This window comes from Electrona antarctica, assembly GCF_951216825.1.
Source record: "Electrona antarctica genome assembly, chromosome: 10".
NCBI classification, from domain to species: Eukaryota; Metazoa; Chordata; class Actinopteri; order Myctophiformes; family Myctophidae; genus Electrona; species Electrona antarctica.
Window position 1 is genome coordinate 6584156 of NC_136791.1, and position 23103 is coordinate 6607258.

At 42.3% G+C, this 23103-nt stretch overlaps 1 protein-coding gene across 4 annotated transcripts in view; it reads right to left on the reverse strand.

Annotated features, from left to right (window-relative positions):
• Positions 1-23103, reverse strand: part of LOC306931000 (actin-binding LIM protein 1-like) — a 149140-nt gene that overhangs the window by 19681 nt on the left and 106356 nt on the right. For 3 of the 4 annotated variants that reach the window (XR_013790948.1, XM_079512156.1, XM_079512154.1), the window contains exons 7-15: positions 21242-21329; positions 20417-20481; positions 15796-15873; positions 11631-11789; positions 9988-10032; positions 7990-8025; positions 7197-7323; positions 2859-2966; positions 1078-1125 (exon numbers count right to left, since the gene is read on the reverse strand). Coding sequence is in view for 3 of the 4 variants with exons in the window: in XM_079512156.1 (XP_079368282.1) it covers positions 1078-1125; positions 2859-2966; positions 7197-7323; positions 7990-8025; positions 9988-10032; positions 11631-11789; positions 15796-15873; positions 20417-20481; positions 21242-21329 (754 nt within the window). In the remaining variant the exon portion in view is untranslated. The remainder of the gene's footprint in view (positions 1-1077; positions 1126-2858; positions 2967-7196; positions 7324-7989; positions 8026-9987; positions 10033-11630; positions 11790-15795; positions 15874-20416; positions 20482-21241; positions 21330-23103) is intronic. The other variant, XM_079512155.1, reaches the window with a different exon arrangement.

The following is a 23103-nucleotide window of genomic DNA, read 5'->3' on the forward strand; positions in this document are numbered from 1 at the left end:
CATAGTCAACAACTTCCCTTGCACTGGTCTGGCAACAAGTGGAATTGTCTTACTCCAATTTACAAGTTGAGAGAAGCAAGATTTTGAACACAGGATTAAAGCATTTCATAAGATGGACAGAATGCAGTGTAGCACGTACACGTGCACGCTATACTGGTCAAACAGAGTAGGGTCAGAGAGAGACTTCAAACAGTGCTCATACATAGACACTGGAGGTGGATCATACTGAACATGGTTAATGCTATGACACATAGTTTCCATTGAAGACGAGTACATCGGTAATTAAAGAAAGCACGACTCACTGAAGCCACTAACATAAAACATTTCAATAACTACAGCATAGCACTCAGAAAACGTCAGCAATACTAGGTTGTACACTACAGTACTAGGCTGTACACTACAGTACTAGTGCATACTCAATACTAGGCTGTACACTACAGTACTAGGTTGTACACTACAGTACTAGGTTGTACACTACAGTACTAGGTTGTACACTACAGTACTAGGTTGTACACTACAGTACTAGTGCATACTCAATACTAGGCTGTACACTACAGTACTAGGTTGTACACTACAGTACTAGGTTGTACACTACAGTACTAGTGCATACTCAATACTAGGCTGTACACTACAGTACTAGGCTGTACACTACAGTACTAGGTTGTACACTACAGTACTAGGCTGTACACTACAGTACTAGGTTGTACACTACAGTACTAGGTTGTACACTACAGTACTAGGTTGTACACTACAGTACTAGTGCGTACTCAATACTAGGCTGTACACTACAGTACTAGGTTGTACACTACATTACTAGGTTGTACACTACAGTACTAATGCGTACTCAATACTAGGCTGTACACTACAGTACTAGGTTGTACACTACATTACTAGATTGTACACTACAGTACTAGTGCGTACTCAATACTAGGCTGTACACTACAGTACTAGGTTGTACACTACATTACTAGGTTGTACACTACAGTACTAATGCGTACTCAATACTAGGCTGTACACTACAGTACTAATGCGTGCTCATAATGAGGTGAAAACATTTGAGTATAGGAGTTCAAATACCGTGCAGTTTGTAGATGGGTGGTTTTCTGTAGATGTTGATCCCCTGATCTGAGAAAAACACAAACGTCAAACACGGACATTTTGGTAAGAAACATAGTCACACATGAATGCACAATACAATATGAGTGTAGCAAAGAACTGAGGTCAACAATTTAAAGGCAGTGTAAGTGATATTTTTTTTGGTTAAAACAAAGGGTTATCACTATATTCTGATAGTAATCATTGTTATAGAGTGTTTGTTCAGTAACAGGGGTCTCCCTGTCTCTCCAGTTCTTTAAAAAAATGTGACAACATTTTCTGCCAACCAAGAGAGAGTAGCTAGTTTGGAGCTTCATTTTTATAGTGTTCCAGCTCCAATTTTGTCTACTCATTTCTAGTGATGATCTTTGTGTCATCACTTACACTTAACGCATGCTGGACGGGAACCCCTTTTGGTGTTTTAACTAAGCATTATGTAATTTATTTTATTATACTTTAGCTATGGAAAAATAGCAGATCTACAAGCTCATAGCGCGCCACCGAGTGGCACGCTACGAGCTTGTAGGTCTGCTATTGTTGAAAAATCGTGAAAATGCGGCACACATCTTTGAATATATATTCTTTCAGAGCTAACGTTTTTTTTATTTTGACGTCAGGTCTAAATGGGTTAATCTGTGCCCTGACTGCGTTCTCCATCCTGATTGCATAAAATTGGTATCCCAGTTTGGGTTTCTGAAAATGCATTTTCTGTTTAATAAAAAGCTGGAGAGACATGGAGACTCCTGTTACGGCAACAGACACTATATAGCAATGAGTACCATCACAATATAGAGCTTTATAACACTTATTTTAACCAAAGAAAATCACTTACACTGCCTTTAAGTCAAGACATTCCAAAGTGGATGTTACAGTTGCAAATACTATAACAGACTATACTACTAACAGAGAGTAGTTACAGTAAACCCATCTTGACTTGTGTATTTAATGCCTCTACCCAGTGGTGGAAAGTACATTTAAGTACATTTACTTAAGTACTGTACCTTAGGTACAATTTTGAGGTATTTGTATTTTACCCGAGTATTTCCGATTTCCAGTACTTTTACTTCTACTCCACTCCATCTCAGAAGCAACTATTATACTTTTACTCCACTCTACATTTATTTGAAAACTTTAGTTACTAGTTACTTTTGGCGATTTTAATTTTGATTAGAAAACATACCGTAAACCACTTCAGCCCTATATACATTTCGCCCACTTGAAAATAGTGATCTACAAGCTCACAATGTGTCGCGATGCGAAACATTGTGAGCTTGTAGATCGGCCATTCTCAAAAGGTTTTGTACACATTTTTAAACTCGTGAAATGGGACGTTCTGCAATATGAGTACCGGTACTTTAAGTATATTTTGATGCCGACACTTTTGTACTTTTACTTGAGTACCTTTTTTAATACAGGACTTCTACTTGTAACGGAGTACATCTACATTGCAGTATTGATACTTTTACTTCAGTAAAAACATTTGAGTACTTTTTCCACCACTGCCTCTACACCCACCCCACTCTAACGGTGCATCTATTGTCTTATTATTGTATCACAACACAAGGAGAGGTAGGGCGGGATCAAAACGTTGAAACTTAAGGAATAAAGTGGCCAGGAGATGAGAGACAGAATAAGTAGAAGAGAGAGAGAGAAAGAGAGAGATCAGAAAAAAAGAGGTATCGAGATTGACAAAGAGTGTGGACGGCGATCAAGAGAGATTGTGCGGGCGATGGAGCAGTGACAGGGTGCGCTCCGGCTCCTACCTGGGAGGTGGAAATGTTTAGGGGTCAGAGAGAGCGGCGGAGTGACCGGCCGGCTGTCGGGCCTGAGGGGGAGGAGGGGGGAGCTCCGGCCGCTCGGTGGGTCAGTGCCTCCGGATAAGAAGAATGAAGAACAGAACATAAAGCAGGGAAGAAGGACCAAGAGGTCAGACCAGACAGTCTGGACGGCGTGCGTTGGCATGAACGGACTAACGGAGCGACTAACGGAGCGACTAACGGAGCCACTTGGACCAAGTCAGAAGGGGGGAAATAATCTGATTGGTTTTGATTAATGCTGTTAATGATGTTAAAGAGAAAGAAACGAATATATTGCACCCGCTTCAAATGTTATATCAACCGATAATCACCAGTAGGTTACGACGTATCACTCGAAAGCAATGGAGCCAGCAGGCTCGCCTGCATGTTCTCCAATGCGATTATAGGCAATATGGAAGTGAAATTACTGCTGTCGAAGTGAAAACATAGTGAAACGGACTTACAGTACATGGCCGGTTAAGACTGATATGAGGTTAGAGGATTTTCGGTGGTGAGGTGACCACCGAACTACAACATGACGTCACGAGCCGCGGTGAAGAGCAAACCACCACCACCGCCCCAGCCCTTCTCTCTGTTTTTACTCACCACCGCTCAACGTTATTTCAGCTCCGGTGGTCACCTCACCACCAGAGCAGTGGTCACCTCACCACCGAAAATCCAGACTATGAATGAGCCTTTTCACGGGCCGGTTAAGACTGAGGTTAGGGTTAGAGTTAGTTAACCTACTGGTGCTTATCACCTGATTTTCATACAAATCCTCTAAATATTGTAGGAAAAAAAAACATTTGCATTTGAGAGATGTTTTATTAATTATTATGATGTACAATGTCTGTTAATGTCTAATGCATGATATCGAATAGCAGTTCTGTGGTAAAAACAAAACAAAAACAAACAAGTCAACATGCAGCAATACATTAAGGCCTGACTCACACCTTCACAACAGATTGATGTATAGCTGATGCATGAGACTTATTGACTGACGCAAGCTCACAATGCATTTCCAATGGGAGTCACATGGTTTGACACAACATTTGTGTTGTGTATGAGGGGGTGGGGGGGCAGTCGAAACACAGCCGAAAGCCGTACAACACAAATGTTGTGTCAAACCATGTGACTTCCATTGGAAATGCATTGCGAGCTTGCATCAGTAAACAAGTCTCATGTTGTATGCTAGATGCAAAGGTGTGAGTCAGGCCTAAAAATGAAATGCCACTGAGAGGGCATCTAATTCAACTCCTCCTCGGGTGGAATCTAATTCAACTCCTCCTTGGGTGGAAGCTGGAGATTCATTCTAACATGCATCTAATTCAACTCCTCCTCGGGTGGAATCTAATTCAACTCCTCCTTGGGTGGAAGCTGGAGATTCATTCTAACATGCGTCTAATTCAACTCCTCCTCGGGTGGAAGCTGGAGATTCATTCTAACATGCATCTAATTCAACTCCTCCTCGGGTGGAATCTAATTCAACTCCTCCTCGGGTGGAAGCTGGAGATTCATTCTAACATGCATCTAATTCAACTCCTCCTCGGGTGGAAGCTGGAGATTCATTCTAACATGCATCTAATTCAACTCCTCCTCGGGTGGAAGCTGGAGATTCATTCTAACATGCATCTAATTCAACTCCTCCTCGGGTGGAAGCTGGAGATTCATTCTAACATGCATCTAATTCAACTCCTCCTCGGGTGGAAGCTGGAGATTCATTCTAACATGCATCTAATTCAACTCCTCCTCGGGTGGAAGCTGGAGATTCATTCTAACGTGCATCTAATTCAACTCCTCCTCGGGTGGAAGCTGGAGATTCATTCTAACATGCATCTAATTCAACTCCTCCTCGGGTGGAATCTAATTCAACTCCTCCTCGGGTGGAAGCTGGAGATTCATTCTAACATGCATCTAATTCAACTCCTCCTCGGGTGGAAGCTGGAGATTCATTCTAACATGCATCTAATTCAACTCCTCCTCGGGTGAAGCTGGAGATTCATTCTAACATGCAGAAAAAGTCATCCACCATTCAGACACGGTCCCAGATAGTATTATAAAATGTCCAGCGCGTTAAGACAAGACTTCCAGTGTGCATGCAAAGCTGTCACAACGCTACGAAACAACTTTACAATTGCACATATGTATCGGCCATCGTTATGTTAGTAATGGATCAGTTAGCTCATGCTAGGTTAAAGCTACTATAAGCAATAATATGTCAAAATTGTAATGACCTTTTTATTTTTTTGGTATTCAGACAGCCAGCAATGGGTAGAACGCTCCCAAAAAAATGTAGTCTCTGTGACACATCTAGGGACCGCAATCAGCATTCAAAGATTTTCCTAGAAGCTTTGTCATTGGTCGATTTGCCTGTCTGCTTCCTGATTGGTTAGTCACTGCGACCGGGTTTTTTTTTTTACCAATGACAAAGCTTCTAGGAACATCTTTGAATGCAGATTGCGGCCCCTAGATGTGTCACAGAGACTAAATTATTTTTCGGAGCGTTCTACCCATTGCTGGCTGTCTGAATACCAACAAAAATAAAAAATAAAAAGGTCATTAATATTTTGACATATTATTGCTTATAGCAGCTTTAACTGGTTAAACGCAGGAAGGAGGCTTGGCAAGATGGGGTGGACCGTTTCCGCAGACCTCGCCACGCCATTTCTCTGTCTGCGTCACGGGAGATGGACATGGCTCCAGAATGAAGGAACGGTATGACGTTTGGGGGGGACGGGACGGGGGGGATGAGACTGGAGGCGATGGAGGTGACATCTCGCCCGTGGGGGGGAGTGCAGCAGAGGTGTTGTTTGGACTGTGGCCCCTTACCTTGGGTATGGGGGAGGAAGTGGTGTCTGAAAGGGGATGTGGGGCGGGAGTCACTATTTCTGGAGCCCACACTGTTACTGCACAGAGAAGAGCAGAGCTTCTGCATGCCTGTCAGAGCTTCTGCATTTGGGGGAATGGTATTATTATTATTTCTTTTTTTTTAAAGAATGGGGGGGGGGGGGGGGGGGGGACATACCCCCCCAGGGACCAAGGCAGCACAGATGGAGGAGACAGAAAGTGAGAGAGAGAGAGGGGGGTTGGGGGGGGGGGGGGGAGAAAGGGAAAAGTATTTACAGAAATCGTGCATCGAAAGCCACTTCAAGAGTGTGAAGTGTGAAGAGTGGCAGAAGAGATACCTTTGAATGAAATAATAAATAAAGAGTAGATAGTGGTAACTTGGGTTATTAAAGGTTGAATCCCATCAGAACTGACTCGGATGTTATTCTGGAAAAGTAGACATTCTGTCAACCCCTTTAGGACTGAGACCAGATTCCACTAAATGTCTTCTAAATCCTGACAGTTTTCTTTCTATGTCAGTGGTTTTCAAACTATTTCATGTCACGGACCCCAGAAATGATATGAAATTGGCCGCCGACCCCTCCATCTAAAAATATGTTGTTGTTGTTGTCCCCCCCCCCCCCCCCCCCCCCAGAAGCAAAGACTTGAGTTAAAACTGTTTGCTCTGAAAGAATATATATTCAAAGATTTGCATCACATTTTCACTATTTTTCAAAAAAATAGCAGACCTAGATAAAATGGCAGAATAGATCTGCTATTTTTTCAATAGCTAAAATATAACATAATGCTTAAAACACCAAAAGGGGTTCCCGTCCTGAATGGGTTGAAACAAACTGGGGGGGGGGGGGACATGCCTATACAAAACCGAGAGTCAGTCTTGATAAAATGTCACGTTAATATGGTATCTCTAGAGTACAGCAGGGGGTCGAGTGGGAAGTGAAGCAGGGTGTGTCAGGAGGAGGGAAGTGAATTGAAATAGTCACTGTGTTGTGCAGGTGACTCAAAAGGTATAATGAGTAGCGTACGTTTGTTCAGTTGCGCTTTGTAAAACACAACATTCACAGTTGTCAACACTAGCACACATCTACTGCCCAAAGGTTAACGCCCAGAAATGTCCGAAATGAAGTAAAGTGAGAACATACAGGCAGAGGGGAAGGGTCTCTGATAACAGACACTGCCACACACTTCTAGCTGGTCAAAAAGTATAATTGGGAGGGATTCTTTCTGTATATAAGCTTGTTGTTGTTGTTATATTTTTTGGGGGGGAGGGGTGTCGTACTGTCGTACTCATTATACGTTTAACTGTATCTTTGCCGCACACAAATTAACCAATTGCGCAAAATGGACGCTGTGTGAATATGGTGAATAAACTTTAGACGCGCGCGCACACGCGCACACACGCACGCACGCGCACACACACATGCATGCACACACACACACACACACACCACAACTCACCTGGCCTGTGAAAATGTTGTGGCGAGCGTGACAAGGTGGGGGTGTAACCATGGCGATTATAAACAGGTGACCCAATGGAGCCCTGACTAGTGGACCTCTGGAGGATGCGTTCCCTCCGGTCATAACCCTGTACAGAAAATCACGCACGCGCACACACACACACACACGCGCACATACATGCACACACATGCACACACACTTTATCGCCTGCTATGCCAGTCTCAACCTTTTTACAGCGGCCTATGTAGGAGTCTAGCCGTCTGTCTGTCTGTCTGTCTGTCTGTCTGTCTGTATATCTACACCACAGTAAAGGTGGTTGCACACTGGATGCCTTTTTTCGGAAAACAAATCCGAAAAATGCAGCAGTGTGCAGGGACCTTTAAGTGACTTTAAGGGACCTTTAAGTGTCCGGAGCCAATCTTGCAAACCGCTGAACCGATCAGCGCCAAATGTATTGGGAACACTGCCAACAGGCCACAGAAGGACATCAACTAATTCCTTTCCACATACTGTATGCTCTATACATTTTTCTTTTCAAAATCTTTTTATTTTCGTTTTATAACAGTATGTGTGTCAAGTCACAGGTTCATAGAAAACATAAAAATATCAGATTTCAGTGACTGAGGTAAACAAACGTACTGTATGAATCATAGAGATCATGGGCAGACATAATGAAAAGACTGTTATTGTGCAAAACATGCCCCTTCAAGACAAAAGAAAAACATTTTCCTCCCCTTCAAGTCCCAATTTAGTATATATTTAACATGATAGCATGACACAATATTCTTCTCACCTCGACAGGCGGCGTAGGAGACATGTTTCTTGAGCACTAGAAAAGGGACAAACAGGTCTGCGTCACGGTGGGGTGTCATCAACACAAAGAATCATCCCAGACATTATGCACCACTGACCTAGTTCGACTGCTGGGACAACTTTATTTAGCAATGTTCTTATTATAAGACACATACCGGTACATATAATACAGCAATGCATCTTCTGCTTCTTACCAAAACTACAAGGTTTCAGCACTCAGCAGTAGCACACGCACAACAAGAGACGAACAGAAATGAACATGCTAGCCGAAGGTTTTTTAGATGACCCTGTGAACACCTTGTATTCCATCATTATGTTTTTCATTCATTCATTAGCCTGATGTTTTATTTGGACAAATGCCATATATTAAGAGAGACCTGATATTAATAGATATGTGGACGCTTCGGGAATTAGATACCTGAATTACACACTGAAGTACAACTCAGTGCTAATTTAAATCGCTATGTAGACGACCTATGCATCGTTTTGGGGCGTGTCTGCCTCCAATTTCACTAGTGAAATGGCGTGTTTTAAGTGTGCACAAAGCTCACCTAAGTCTCTGTATTAGTCATGGGTGTTTTTTGGGCACACAAAGTTATACAGTCGCTTCTCTCATTCGTTAATTACATTGGTTCAGGCAATGTTGCAATGCCATGGCCGACATTACATATCTGGACAGTTTGTCGCACAGTGAGCGACCAATCGGGTAACAATTTTGTTTCACCCATTCACACAGTGATGGCGGAGGAAACAATGCAAGTAGGCATCAACCTGCACATCGGGAGCAGTTAGAAGTTCAGAGCCTTGCTCAAGGGCACTTCGACACCAACTCTAGGGGAGCCTGGGATCGAACTGCGAACCTTGCGGTTCCCCTGAATTGTGAAACTGTGTTTCTTGTTAACTAGTAATGATTATTGTACTGCGCCTAGCAGTGTTGTTTTTGGCAGCCGAATTTGATTTTAGTTTTAGTCATAGTCTTTTGAATAGTTTTCACTTAGTTTTAGTCACATTTTAGTCACCTGGAATGTTTTAGTGTTAGTCTAGTTTTAGTCGACTAAATGTCATGAGATTTTAGTCGGCTAAATCTACGGTTGATTTAGTCGACTAAAATGTATTTTGGCGGGGCTTGATGCCGTCGTAATAAGCCTATCTCACAGAATTTCCCCGCCCCGTTAATACGCCCCCTTTCGGGGTTAGTGGTGATAGCGTGACGTCACTCCATAGACGCTACATGTTAACAGAGGTAATTTAAGAAGTCTACAACTTTTGTTTTCTCAAGGTAAGGTTTGTTCTATCTGTTCGAGCTGATTTACCATCTTGTTTGCTTCATAATAATATTGGTCTGTCACATTTTTACATTAGAAAATGTACTTAGATTCTCCAGAGAAATAAACGTGTAAATGCTAATGTTAAATGACACCACTATTTACCGGAAGTGGGCGTGGAAAGCGGGCTGTGAGATAGGCCTATGACTGTTTTTACACTTGCTGAAAATAGCCGATCTACAAGCTCACAACGCGTCGCAGCGCGACGCGTTGTGGGCTTGTAGATCGGCTATTTTCAAGTGTAAAATGACTTATACTGGATATCTTGTCCACTAGTCCCTTCCTAACATTTTAGTCTAGTTTTTATTTGTTGACGAAATTGTCGATATATTTAGTCTTAGTTTTAGTCATCATAGATTAGTTTTTATTTAGTTTCTATTTCTTTTTTGTCAGTGAAAAAAGGTAGTCGACGAACATTCTTTGTTTAGTTTTAGTCGACGAAAACAACACTGGCGCCTAGTGCCCATTTAGCGCTGCGTGTAAAATAAATAACCTTGAGTGTCTCGGAGGCTAAAATGAATACGGTGTATTTTGCTGTTCACAAGGTATGTATATTCAGCAGCTTCTCCCGGTGGGCTGTGCGTGCCTGTGACCTACTGTAGACTCATTTATCATCATCAGCAGAGGGTGACACACTGTACTGTATCTCTTACCTTCTCATCTGGCATGGGGGAACGTTCCTTCCTGGCAGTGTGGAGCTGTGAGGAATGAACACATCCAGGACTGTGTGTTAACCCATTTTGACCCGAGATCAGATTCTAAAAATGTTCTTCTACATCCTGACAGTTTTCTGAAAAAGCTATCTTTCTATGTCAGTCGTTTTTTTTCCCCAAAAATAGCAGACCTACAATTTTTCAATAGCTAAAGCATATCATAATGCTAACACCAAAAGGTGTTTCTATGTCAGTGGTTCTTCGATTTTTCAAAAATAGCAGACCTACAAGCTCGTAGCGCGCCACTCGGTGGTGCGCTATGAGCTTGTAGATCTGCTATTTTTCAATAGCTAAAGCATAACATAATGCTAACACCAAAAGGGGTTCCCGCCCAAAATGGGTTAAAGAAACAATAACCCTGGTGCTACTGTATGCCATTACGTTACAGGAACAGAACTGACTAATATACTGTTGCTCTTTCACAATATGGAACAGGCTAGCCATTGTTTTATCAATCCTTTCTTGTCTGGAATGATTCCCTGAAAAATAATCTTGACTCTTATAGAGTGTCGCAGTCCCGCCCCCTTTCATGACGACGCCTGGCCCAGGAAATGAATCACAATGCATTTTTCCCATATACATTTAAAAAAGTATTTATTTAAAGACCTTTTATGCGTCGTACGAAGCCAACTCGAGTCGTGACAAATCATGACAACACACACAATATTTTGGACCAAACAAATAATTACATAGAAGAAAAACAACCAAAAAAGGTGTTGTAACCTGCCGTTTTTTTCTACTTTCTAATTCTTTGTTTGGCCCGAAAAATTGTGTTTGTTGTCATGATTTGTCACGACAAGAGTTGGCTTTGTCCGCGGCGTAAACGTCTTTAAATAAATACTTTCTGAAATGTCTATGAGGAAAATGAACGGAGAATCATTTCCTGGGCCCTGGTAGGGGGCGGGACTGCGACGCTATATACTGTAGCCTAGTTAAACTAACACATTGCATAATGTCCCATTTCAGTGCATAAAGACCCGCACACCGTCTGCACTTGCAATACGAATACTTTATTTAGGCAACGTTTCGGTCAAAGACCTTCTTCAGGCATCTGCCAAGTTTTCAAATGTATAAAAATCTTTTGAAAATACAAGCTCATAATGTGTCACATCGCAACGCATTGTGAGCTTGTAGATCGGCCGAAATGTAAATAGGAGCTGAAGTGCGTAATGTATTGTTTTGTAATAATAATCAAAATCTACAAGGTAAATCTAGTAACTAAAGTTTTCAAATAATTGAAGTGGAGTAAAAGTACAACATTTGAATTCCGAGAAGTAAAGGCATTGGAAATTGGAAATACTCAAGTAAAGTAGAAATACCTCAAAATTGTACTTTTAAGGTGGCCTTACACTAGCCGATAATCGGGCATTTTTGACGCTCGGGGGGTGCCCGACCGCTCAAAGCGCGATCGGGATCGGCCCGATCAACATCAAGAATGTTTGATATTTGCTCTGCCCCGCTCCGATTATCCTGTAGTGTCAGATTTCAGATTGAAAAAAATCGGCTAGTGTAAGGCCACCTTAAGTAAATGTACTTTCCATCACTGCACAAGGATAACTCTTGCATGCACGCAACACATTTACCTCGCCCACACTCTCCCTTCTCTCCTCTCTCTCGTCCAAGGAGGTGGTGTACATGGGGTCGTAGGTTATGAGGTCGGGGCGTTCAATGTCATAAATGGCTTTGACCTTAGGAATGGCAGCTAGGTCTCTGTAATCAAGGATCTCATTGTCTACTTTTGCCTAAGAAGACAAATGAAAACATACATATACAAACAACACACAGACAAGGGTATAACGGGAGAATTACGGAGAAGCACAAACTCTTACGAAACGGGATTAACAGAGTGTGTGTGCGTGTGTGTGCGTGTGTGTGTGTGTGTGTGTGTGTGTGTGTGTGTGTGTGTGTGTGTGTGTGTGTGCGTGCACTACTGCTATTGCAAGAACAGGGGAGATAATCTATCTCTGATTCTAAATTCACAGTAACCAGTGGTGGAAGAAGTAAGAAGTAAAATTGATGTGTATGGATGTGTATGGAAATGTATATGGACCTATGGAGCTATGGAAAACCCCCTCCAACCTCTCTATGATGAAATGATATGAAAATGCAAAATTGCAATTGTTTTGAGATGAAACTCTTATCCTTTGTAAGTGAACCATTGTATGTATTGTATTGTATTGTATTTGTATGTTGTGGTGAATGATGTGTTGTGTTTTTGTGTACTGGAAGAATAGCCACGCTTTTGCAAGTGCTAATGGGGATCCATAATAAAGTAAAGTAAAGTAAATCACTTTTACTTCAGTAAATAAGTAAGGGATAATATCTGGCTAGGTGGAGTTTAATTACATCCCGACAATGACCACCTAGCCAGATATTATCCCGCTTATTACATGGCGGCTACCTAACATAAATTAATACATTGACCCAAAACACAACAAACAAAGTATTCCTTAAGTGCCGCGCACTCGCGCTGGCTGCGTCTGCCCAGCTGCAGGGCTGGAGCACTGTCGGAAAACAAGGAAGTGAGTTGATCAAATAGAATCCATTTTTGGGGTACTGTCTGCTTCGTCTAGTTATCGCTCAAATGTTTTCAAAAACATTTTTGAGAGCAATGTTTAGCTGTAAATGACAATGTGGGCAGTATTATGCGTGTCTTAAGTACCAGGTCTTATTACTTAACTTAAAGGACCACTTCACCACTTTTCAACTTCTCTTCATATAATTGGTCCTAACTAATGTTCATGATAAAATACCACCATTTTTTCCTACTCAGTCTGTGTCTCATAGGAGGGCTGTGGGCAGTTCAGAAACCCGTCCACCAGTGACATCATCGATGGTGAATCCAAGCTAATAGAAACGGCAGGCTTTCTTTTCCTGAAAAGTTGCAATGCAAAAGTTGAAGCCATCGTTCTCACGATAATAAAAATCTAAATATATTTTAAAACAAATCTTGTTTAAAAAAAACTATGCCTAATGATGATGTCACTGGTGGACGGGTGTCCGAACTGCCCAAAGCCCTCCTATGAGACACAGACTGAGTAAGAAAAAATGGTGTTGTTTTATCATGAACATTAGTGAGGACCAATTATATGAAGAGATGTTGAAAAGTGGTGAAGTGGTCCTTTAAGACCTGGAGGCGTGATCAATCTTATGACTTAACTTAAGTTAACTTAAGTTAAGTCATAAGACCTGGTACTTAAGACACACATAATACTGCCCTGTGTGTGTGTTTACATGGCTGTCATGTGGGAAACAGCGGTCAATCAAGCGGCTGCAGCCAGGTGCTCCGAGGGTTTGATTAGTCAGCGGTCTGTTATAGTCTAGAGCGGAGCGGTCATTATCCAGAAATAACAGACCAATGAATTCAGCGATTGACCAATCAGAATCAAGCATTCAACCAAGCCATGTAAAACCACAACGTAGAAATACTTGTCCTGTATTCAAATTTGTACTTGACAAATGGTACAAACTAAGGCATCAGAATACTGCACTCTTACAGCACTAAATGTAAAAGTGCACATTATGCAGAATGGCTACTTTATTGTTTACGTATTTTTTCATGTGTCAGCTGGGAAGGTGGGGCTTATTTTAATTACTTTATGTAATGCTGGGCAGCTTAACCCATTCAGGCCTGACGTCGAAATTTAAACAAAATCTTCTAAATCCTCCAGTTTTTCTGAAATAAATATTTTCACGATTTTTCAAAAATAGCAGACCTACAAGCTCGTAGCGCGCCACTCGGTGGCGCGCTATGAGCTTGTAGATCTGCTATTTTTCAAAAGCTAAATTATAACATGTTTCAAACACCAAAAGGGGTTCCCGCCCAAAATGGGTTAACCTTGAATAATGCGTAATAATAATGTATCAGTTGATATGTTTTGTATTAATAATCTAAATCTGTAATGTAACTATAGGAACTGCTGTCAAATAATAATTATAGTGGAGTAAAGCCCAAACCACACCAAAGGGTCGGTACAAAACGGTTTATATGGTAATAAGCCACACCAATGCAACTCATTGAGTTGCAAGGAGTTGCATTGGTGTGGTTGACCTTAAAAAAAAACGCTTTGTCCCGACCCGACCCTTTGGTGTGGTTTGGGCTTAAAAAGTAAATGTTTTGGGAGTAGAAGTAAATCCAGCTTATCCGGAGATGGATATAAAGAAATGAAAATACTCGGTAAAGAAAAAAGTACCTCAAATTTGTACTCGAGTAAATGTACTTAGTTACTTTCCACCACTGGCAGTAGCACACACAATGCAGTTTACACTAAGGCCCGCTTCACACCTTTACATCTAGCATACAACATTGATGCATGCATGTTGTATGAGATGTATAGCTGATGCAAGCTCGCAATGCATTTCCAATGGGAGTCACATGGTTTGACACAACATTTGTGTCGTATGGCTTTCGGCTGTGTTTCGACTGCCCCCCTCGTCCTCATACAACACAAATGTTGTGTCAAACCATGTGACTCCCATTGGAAATGCATTGCGAGCTTGCATCAGCTATACATCTCATACAACAAGCATACATCAGTCTGTTGTAAAGGTGTGAGTCGGGCCTAAGGATGTGAAACAACAGTCTACACCAGTGGTTTTCAACCAGTGGTCCTTGAGGGCATTCCAGGTGGTCCCCAGCTAAACGATGGAGAGTTGGTAACCAAATGGACCTTTAAGAGATCTTCAACTCTCAAGAGCGTAAAATTAAACCAAATGGACCCTAACGGGTCCATTTGGTTTCATGTTACGCTCTCGAGAGTTACATTATTGTTAACCCATTCTGACCTGAGATCAGATTCTAAAAATGTCTTCTACATCCTGACAGTTTTCTGAAAAAGCTATGTTTCTATGTCAGTCGTTCTTCGATTTTTCAAAAATAGCAGACCTACAAGCTCGTAGCGCGCCACTCGGTGGCACGCTATGAGCTTGTAGATCTGCTATTTTTCAATAGCTAAAGCATAACATAACACCAAAAGGAGTTCCCGCCCAAATCAGCCTTACTTAATTTACAAGAAGTCTACACAATTAGAGAATGTAGAAGAACTGTTATTTTGATCAACGTTTGCCTGTTATCTCTCAGCATGGAGTTGTGGACAGAATGTTATCCAACGATAACGAAATATTCTTTATAGTTTTGGCGTCTGCAACGCTAAATGTCATCGAAATGGTGGTTCGTGGCTCAAATGCCGAATAAATAATGGGCCTTGACATGGGTTGAAAACCACTAGTCTACAGCAGTGGTTCCCAAACCTTTTCATGTCAAGGACCCCCAAATCAACATCTATTAGGCCACGGACCCCCCAGTTGAAAACATATGCCAGTGACCCCGATAAGGGAGGATCTTTACGGCTCCAGCAGTGATTCCGAAACATATTAATTTCATGGACCCCCCAGTTTCACACACGTTATGCTACGGACCCCCAATTTAATGGCATTTCTATCTGTGGTACCCCAATTCATATTGTAAAACCACTGTAAATTTAACTCTGAGAGTGTACAAATGGAACCAAATGGACCCGTCCATTTGGTTGTACACTCTCTGAGTTACAGACCTGAGTTACAGACCCATAAGGGTCCATTTGGTTCCTAACTATCTCTAATTGAGCTAGGTACCCCCTGGAACTCCCTTAAGTACCCCTAGGGGTCCCCGGACCCCACTTTGGGAACCACTGGTCTAAACTACAGCATGTATTGTACAGTATATATATTTTTACAATATGGTGTAGTTTCACAGCAACATAAACTTACATAGATGGTGTGACCCGGTGAGCCAGGTATGCTTGAACCAGGTCGGGAACAAATACTTTCCGACGACGACCTCGTAGGCTGTGAGAGAAGGAAGAAGGACACGGGGTCCAATGTTTAGTGAACAGGTAGCTTAACAACCATGTTGTCTCAAACAGTCATTGTTTCCCCAGTCAGTGCAAAATGATCCACGGCACCCTCTCTCTCTCTCTGCCATCTGGAAATCACTTTCCATTATCATGGAAAAACACTTCAACACATACTCACTCCTCTGGGCTTGATGTGTAAATGTGATGATGACGAAGAAGAAGGGACAACAAAAACCTGCCTTTCATGTTTCACGGTCCAGGTTAAGCACTTTGGAAACCCTGACATCTGACTGTACCCTGATTGAATATCCGCCGAATGACGGTCGGTGTTTTGCGCGCCAGAAAGAGGCGACACATTGTGAGCTTGTAGATCATGTATGTATTTTTTTCTTTTTTGTGCAACGCCGTTGTACAAACGAACATAAACTAGGCGTCCGTCTGTGACTTTGCAAAATGAATGAAACATTTGCATGTTGTGACTCTCTGCTCCAAAGAATCTCATGCCTAATAAATATGGCCCATACATTTTATGGGACAATGACATTTTTGGATGGCAACAATAGTCTTGAATTTGTTGCACGTGTCTAAGGAACTTAACGCTCCGTGTCTTGGGGGGGATTAGTGAAGGCAAATACCAACATAGAGGGCGGTCTAATCCTCCACACGTATGCGTACATCACTGTACCGTACCATACATCACTGTACCGTACCACACACTTCATTCAGTATGAGCGCAGCAGCACGGGTGTCCAAGAGACAGAATGTAAACGTGAACCAGTGTTGATTTTGACAGAAAATTGTGATTTTTAGTCTTAGTCATAGTCACATTTTAATCACCTGGAATGTCGACTAGATTTTAGTCGACGAAATCTACAGTTGATTTAGTCGACTAAAATGTATTTTGGCAGGCCTTGATGCCTTCGTAATGACCGATTTTACACTTGCTGAAAATAGCAGATCTACAAGTTCACAGCGCGTCACAGCGCGTCACAGCGCAACGCGTTGTGAGCTTGTAGATCGGCTATTTTCAGCATGCAACCAAGTGTAAAATGACTTATACTGGATCTCTTGTCCACTAGTCCTAGTTTCCACTTAGTTTTCGCCAGTGAAAAAAGGTAGTCGACGAAAATGATTCGTCTGTAGTATTAGTCGACAAAATCAACACTGACGTGGACACTTGACTAAAAATGGTTCCACAACACTGTGACACGACCAATTAACACACAGAGAAGGCACTGCACGCTGTCTCCAGCAGATGGCAGCAGACAGTGCACCATGTCCTTTATGTGTACATGGGTGAACTGAACACAGACGGGAGGAAAGGATGATGATGATGTCATCATCTCATCACAGCCAATAGCGAATACAGTACCTGCCTTTCTGTTTTTTGGAGGAGTAAGAGGGACGGAGGCAATAGCTGTGGAGGAAGGAAGGGAGGGGGGGGGGTGGTTCACAGGACATCACATCACACAGGGCACTGGGATTCTCCAGCCTGACTCGCAGCTTGCACGCACGCACGCACGCACGCACGCACGCACGCACGCACACGCACACACACACACACACACACACACACACACACACACACACACACACACACGCACACGCACACACACACACACAGGCCTGACTCACACGTGCACAACAGACTGATGTATAGCTGATGCATGAGACTTGTTTACTGATGCAAGCTCGCAATTCATTTCCAATGGGAGTCACATGGTTTGACACAACATTTTTGTTGTATGAGGGGGAGGGGGGCAGTCGAAACACAGCCGAAAGCAGTACAACACAAATGTTGTGTCAAACCATTGGAAATGCATTGGGGCAAGATGTAAACAAACCCTTTGTTTACATCTAGCATGCATCAATGTTGTATGCTAGATCGAAAGGTGTGAGTGAGGCCGCACACACGCACACGCACACACACACACACACACACACACACACACACACACACACACACACACACACACACACACACACACACACACACACACACACACACACAGGGGAAATTCAATTGCACAATGATAGGTAAGGATTACGACAGCAGGAAGGTGGTGGCAGCAGCCCACAGAGAAACCCCTCTCACATCCAGATGTTGACATTGTAACAGAGAACCCCCTCTCACATCCAGATGTTGACATTGTAACAGAGAAACCCCTCTCACATCCAGATGTTGACATTGTAACAGAGAAACCCCTCTCACATCCAGATGTTGACATTGTAACAGAGAACCCCGTCTCACATCCAGATGTTGACATTGTAACAGTATTATATGGATATTGGATGGTATTGGATGGATACTATTGACGATAGAAAAAAAGAATGATGCTCTATTCTAATGTATGTAACTGTATCTATGAACGGCAAAAAAAGCCTTATGTCCCCAGCGACCTACATTAGCTGTGTTTAAACAATCCTGTAATTGTTTTGCTTTGTACATATGTATATTTTGAGATGTAATTGCTAGTCACATTGTTGACTGCTAACAGAGACTTTATTACACAGTCCCAATCTGTGTTTATCCACCCGGTGTGATGTGAGGCGATTAGTGGTGATTTTGTGCACCTGCACCATGTCACCACTCCTCTTTAAAAGGAACCTACATTCAGTCACACTCCACACTGATGAAGGCTGGATAGCCGGAACGTTTGTCCCAAATATGAAATAAACAATTTGAACTGAAGTCTTGGGCCTGACTCACACCTTCACAACAGATTGATGTATAGCTGATGCATGAGACTTATTGACTGATGCAAGCTCACAATGCATTTCCAATGGGAGTCACATGGTTTGACACAACATTTGTGTTGTATGAGGGGGTGGGGGGCAGTCGAAACATAGCCGAAAGCCGTACAACACAAATGTTGTGTCAAACCATGTGACTTCCATTGGAAATGCATTGGGGCAAGATGTAAACAAACCCTTTCTTTACATCTAGCATGCATCAATGTTGTATGCTAGATCGAAAGGTGTGAGTCAGGCCTTGGTGTGTGCGATCCACTACCGTTATTTTGATATGTTTTGAACGGGTAGCGCCACCTACAGTCAGAGCACGGTGGTCGTATGAAGAGTGACCTTGTATCAGTGAAATGGAGCGATGGACAGAAAGGTGTCCTCTATCCCAGTGCTTCCCAAACGTTTCAGCCCGTGACCCAAAAAGAGAAATTTGATGTGTCCCCCCCCCCCGAGACCCAAACTATAGTGAAAATAGCAGATCTACAAGCTCGCAACGTGTCACTTCGCGCCACGTTGTGAGCTTGTAGATCTGCTATTTTCACTACTACTTAAACATTAGTTTTCCAATTTAGGGAATTTCTTTGGATTTATTTCGTTGATTTCTTCATGAAATTACTGATCAAATAATTATTCTAAGAATAATAATAATCTTAGAATGCTGTTTTTGATTCATGATTACATTTTTTAATTTCTTTTGGGAATGTTTTTTTTTAAATGATTTGAAATAGTAATACAAAACGTAAGAAACAAAAAAATAAAAGGGACCCATAAAAAGGTGTCCGCGACCCAACCTTGGGTCCCGACCCAGTGTTTGGGAACCACTATCCAGACAGACCGGTTGGGAATAACCGGCTCAGTTCTTTTTGGTTCTTAGTCCGTGAGCCAGAGCTCCAAAATTGGATCGTTAATTATGAATTGAGTGTGCAAAACCATACCTACATTTTGACCCGAGATCAGATTCTAAAAATGTCTTCTACATCCTGACAGCTTTCTGAAAAGCTATGTTTCTATGTCAGTCGTTCTTTGATTTTTCAAAAATAGCAGACCTCATAGCGCGGCACTCGGTGCCGCGCTATGAGCTATGAGATCTGCTACTTTTCAATAGCTAAAGCATAACACCAAAAGGGGTTCCCGCCCAAAATGGGTTAAATTGTTTATAGGGTCAATATAAGTCAATTAATATATGATATGATAACCCTTCCACAGTAGTAGCTTTTTCATATTTATCACACATTTTGTCATTTCCACCGTGATACATACAGTACGTGAATAGGTAAATAGGTAAAAAAAATGTAACTACTAGGTATGGTTTTACCAAACTCTATTCATAATTAACATTCCAATTTTGGAGGTCTGGCTCATATGGGAGAGACTCGGAGAGACTCAGAGTAGAGCCGCTGCTCCTTCGCCTGGAAAGGAGCCAGCTTAGGTGGTTCGGGGCATCTGGTTAGGATGCCTCTCAGGCGTCTCCCTAGGGAGGTCCTAGGGAGTCCCACTGGGAGGAGACCCCGGGGCAGACCAAGGCGCAGATGGAGGGATTACATCGACTCACTGGCCTTGGAACGTCTCGGGGATCCCCCCAAGGAGGAAGTCACTAATGTTGCTCTGGAGAGGGAAGTATGGAGCTCTCTGGTGGAGCTGTTGCCCCCGCGACCCGACTAGCGATAAGCGGTTGAAGATGGATGGATGGATGGATGGCTCATATGGACTAAGAACCAAAAAGAACTCAACCGGTTCCCAACCGGTGGAAAAGGGGGCAGACAATCAGTGGCGTCCATATTGTTCCCTACCCGTTCCCTTTGCCTCTCCTCTGTTCTCGTGGAGTTCTTGCAGCCAGGATGCCACACCGTAGACCCTGCATGGGGGGGGAGGACAGACAACATTAACCCATGTTGACCTGAGATCAGATTCTAAAAATGTCTTCTACATCCTGACAGTTTTCTGAAAAAGCTATGTTTCTATGTCAGTCGTTCTTCGATTTTTCTAAAAATAGCAGACCTACAAGCTCATAGCGCGCCACTCGGTGGCGCGCTATGAGCTTGTAGATCTGCTATTTTTCAATAGCTAAAGCACAACATAATGCTAACACCAAAAGGGGTTCCCGCCCCAAAATGGGTTAATGAACTGCATGCATATTGATGCGCATAATACTCCATAATACATATGCATGCATTTAGCACCGCCGGCGCATATTTCATATTGTTGTAAGATCTATAACAATATCTACAAGCTGGTGGATGTGCTATTTTTGAAACATTTTGAAAGTTAAAAGTAGTTAAGAAATAATAAATGCCAATGAAAAGAGCTTGGAACGAAATAATAACTACCATTGTTGAATCCACTGAAACAGATTCCCCCCCCCCCCCCCCATTTTAAAACGTATCTGAACATGAGTGAACGGGGTGCATACTTACAGTAGTTTAGACTAGTCATTGGTTAGGTTTAGGTGTGCTGCCCCGTGGGAGGTTAGGTTTAGGGTGAGGGTTTGAGATAGGTTGTAGTTGTAGGACTAATGACTGGTCTAACCAATGACTAGTCTAAACCAAAAACTGTCTAAACTAAGTATTGCACCCGAGTGAACACGGTAAACATTATATATATATCGGTCTGTTCACCTTGCAGGTACATCTCTTCTCCTTCCGTGAACATCTGGTTGCACCTGCTGCATCGCGCACAGCTAGGATGGTAGTGTTTATCCCCTGCCTGGAAAACATGGCCCAATAAGGCAAAACAAAAAGAAACACACAGCAACATTACCACCAGACACAGACATCAAAGGGGGCTTCAGCCCCTGCCCTTTTACCCGTCTGTAAAAAAACTGCCCTCTCCAGACCATGAATGCAGCATTTACTATGGTGACACTGAAATAAAAGCTAAATGCAATCCAAAAGTGTAATTTCAGCTCCTGTCTCTCTAACATGGTCTGCACATCCCTGATTACCTCCACAGCCTCTGGTGCATAAACAAACACCTCTGACCAGTGGAGAGATGAATGACAAACACCTCTGACCAGTGGAGAGATGAATGACAATGATGTCCCTCAAGAACTGCTGTTGGAAAAGAACGTCTCCGTGTAAAACTGGCACAGTATGTAAATAAACACATTGTCCTTCTGCGAGTGCAACATGGTCCAATTGGAACTCCCCATCATGGTCCAATTGGAACTCCCCATCATGGTCCAATTGGAACTCCCCATCATCGCAGCACATTTATGTTCTTCATTGCATAACCCATTTTGACCTGAGATCAGATTCTAAAAATGTCTTCTACATCCTGACAGTTTTCTAAAAAAGATATGTTTCTATGTCAGTCGTTCTTTGATTTTTCAAAAATAGCAGATCTACAAGCTCATAGCGCGGCACTCGGTGCCGCGCTATGAGCTTGTAGATCTGCTATTTTTCAATAGCTAAAGCATAACATAATGCCAACACCAAAAGGGGTTCCCGCCCAAAATGGGATAATCATGGGTTATGCAATGGGCTTATTATATATACTAACCCCATTCAAAGGATTAGCAACTATAACATTTCTGAGTGAAAATAACATATTGTGGGTGAATTCTGTTGTACACTAGACTATAGAGGCTGTGATATATTGTGGTTATAACGCACAAATACACAGCACACACTTTTAGACCCAGTCCCATTTTATTTCTGCGTATGCGCTCGGTGTAACACAGCTAGGATCATGGGTATAATCACAACATACCACAGCCTGGAGTGTGTTATTATATAAATTTAATTATACAACCCACCGACTGGATAGATTCTTTAACCCATTTTGACCTGAGATCAGATTCTAAAAATGTCTTCTATATCCTGACAGTTTTCTGAAAAAGCTATGTTTCTATGTCAGTCGTTCTTCGATTTTTCAAAAAATAGCAGACCTACATGCTCGTAGCGCGCCACTCGGTGGCACGCTATGAGCTTGTAGATCTGCTATTTTTCAATAGCTAAAGCATAACGTAATGCTAACACCAAAAGGGGTTCCCGCCCAAAATGGGATAATCATGGGTTATGCAATGGGCTTATTATATATACTAACCCCATTCAAAGGATTAGCAACTATAACATTTCTGAGTGAAAATAACATATTGTGGGTGAATTCTGTTGTACACTAGAAGACTAGAGGCTGTGATATATTGTGGTTATTATAACGTTCCGAGCTACACCGGGGCGCGTGTGTGTGTAAAAACGCGGATACGCACAAATGCACACACACACACTTTTAGACCCAGTCCCATTTTATTTCTGCGTATGCGCTCGGTGTAACACAGCTAGGATCATGGGTATAATCACAACATACCACAGCCTGGAGTGTGTTATTATATAAATTAAATTATACAATCCACCGACTGGATAGATTCTTTAACCACCATACAGGCAATGGTAATGATGGTAATACTCAGTATGACTCAATTGACATGTGGGTTTTTTGCAGTACATAAATACTAGCATGACACGAATGATGTTGACAT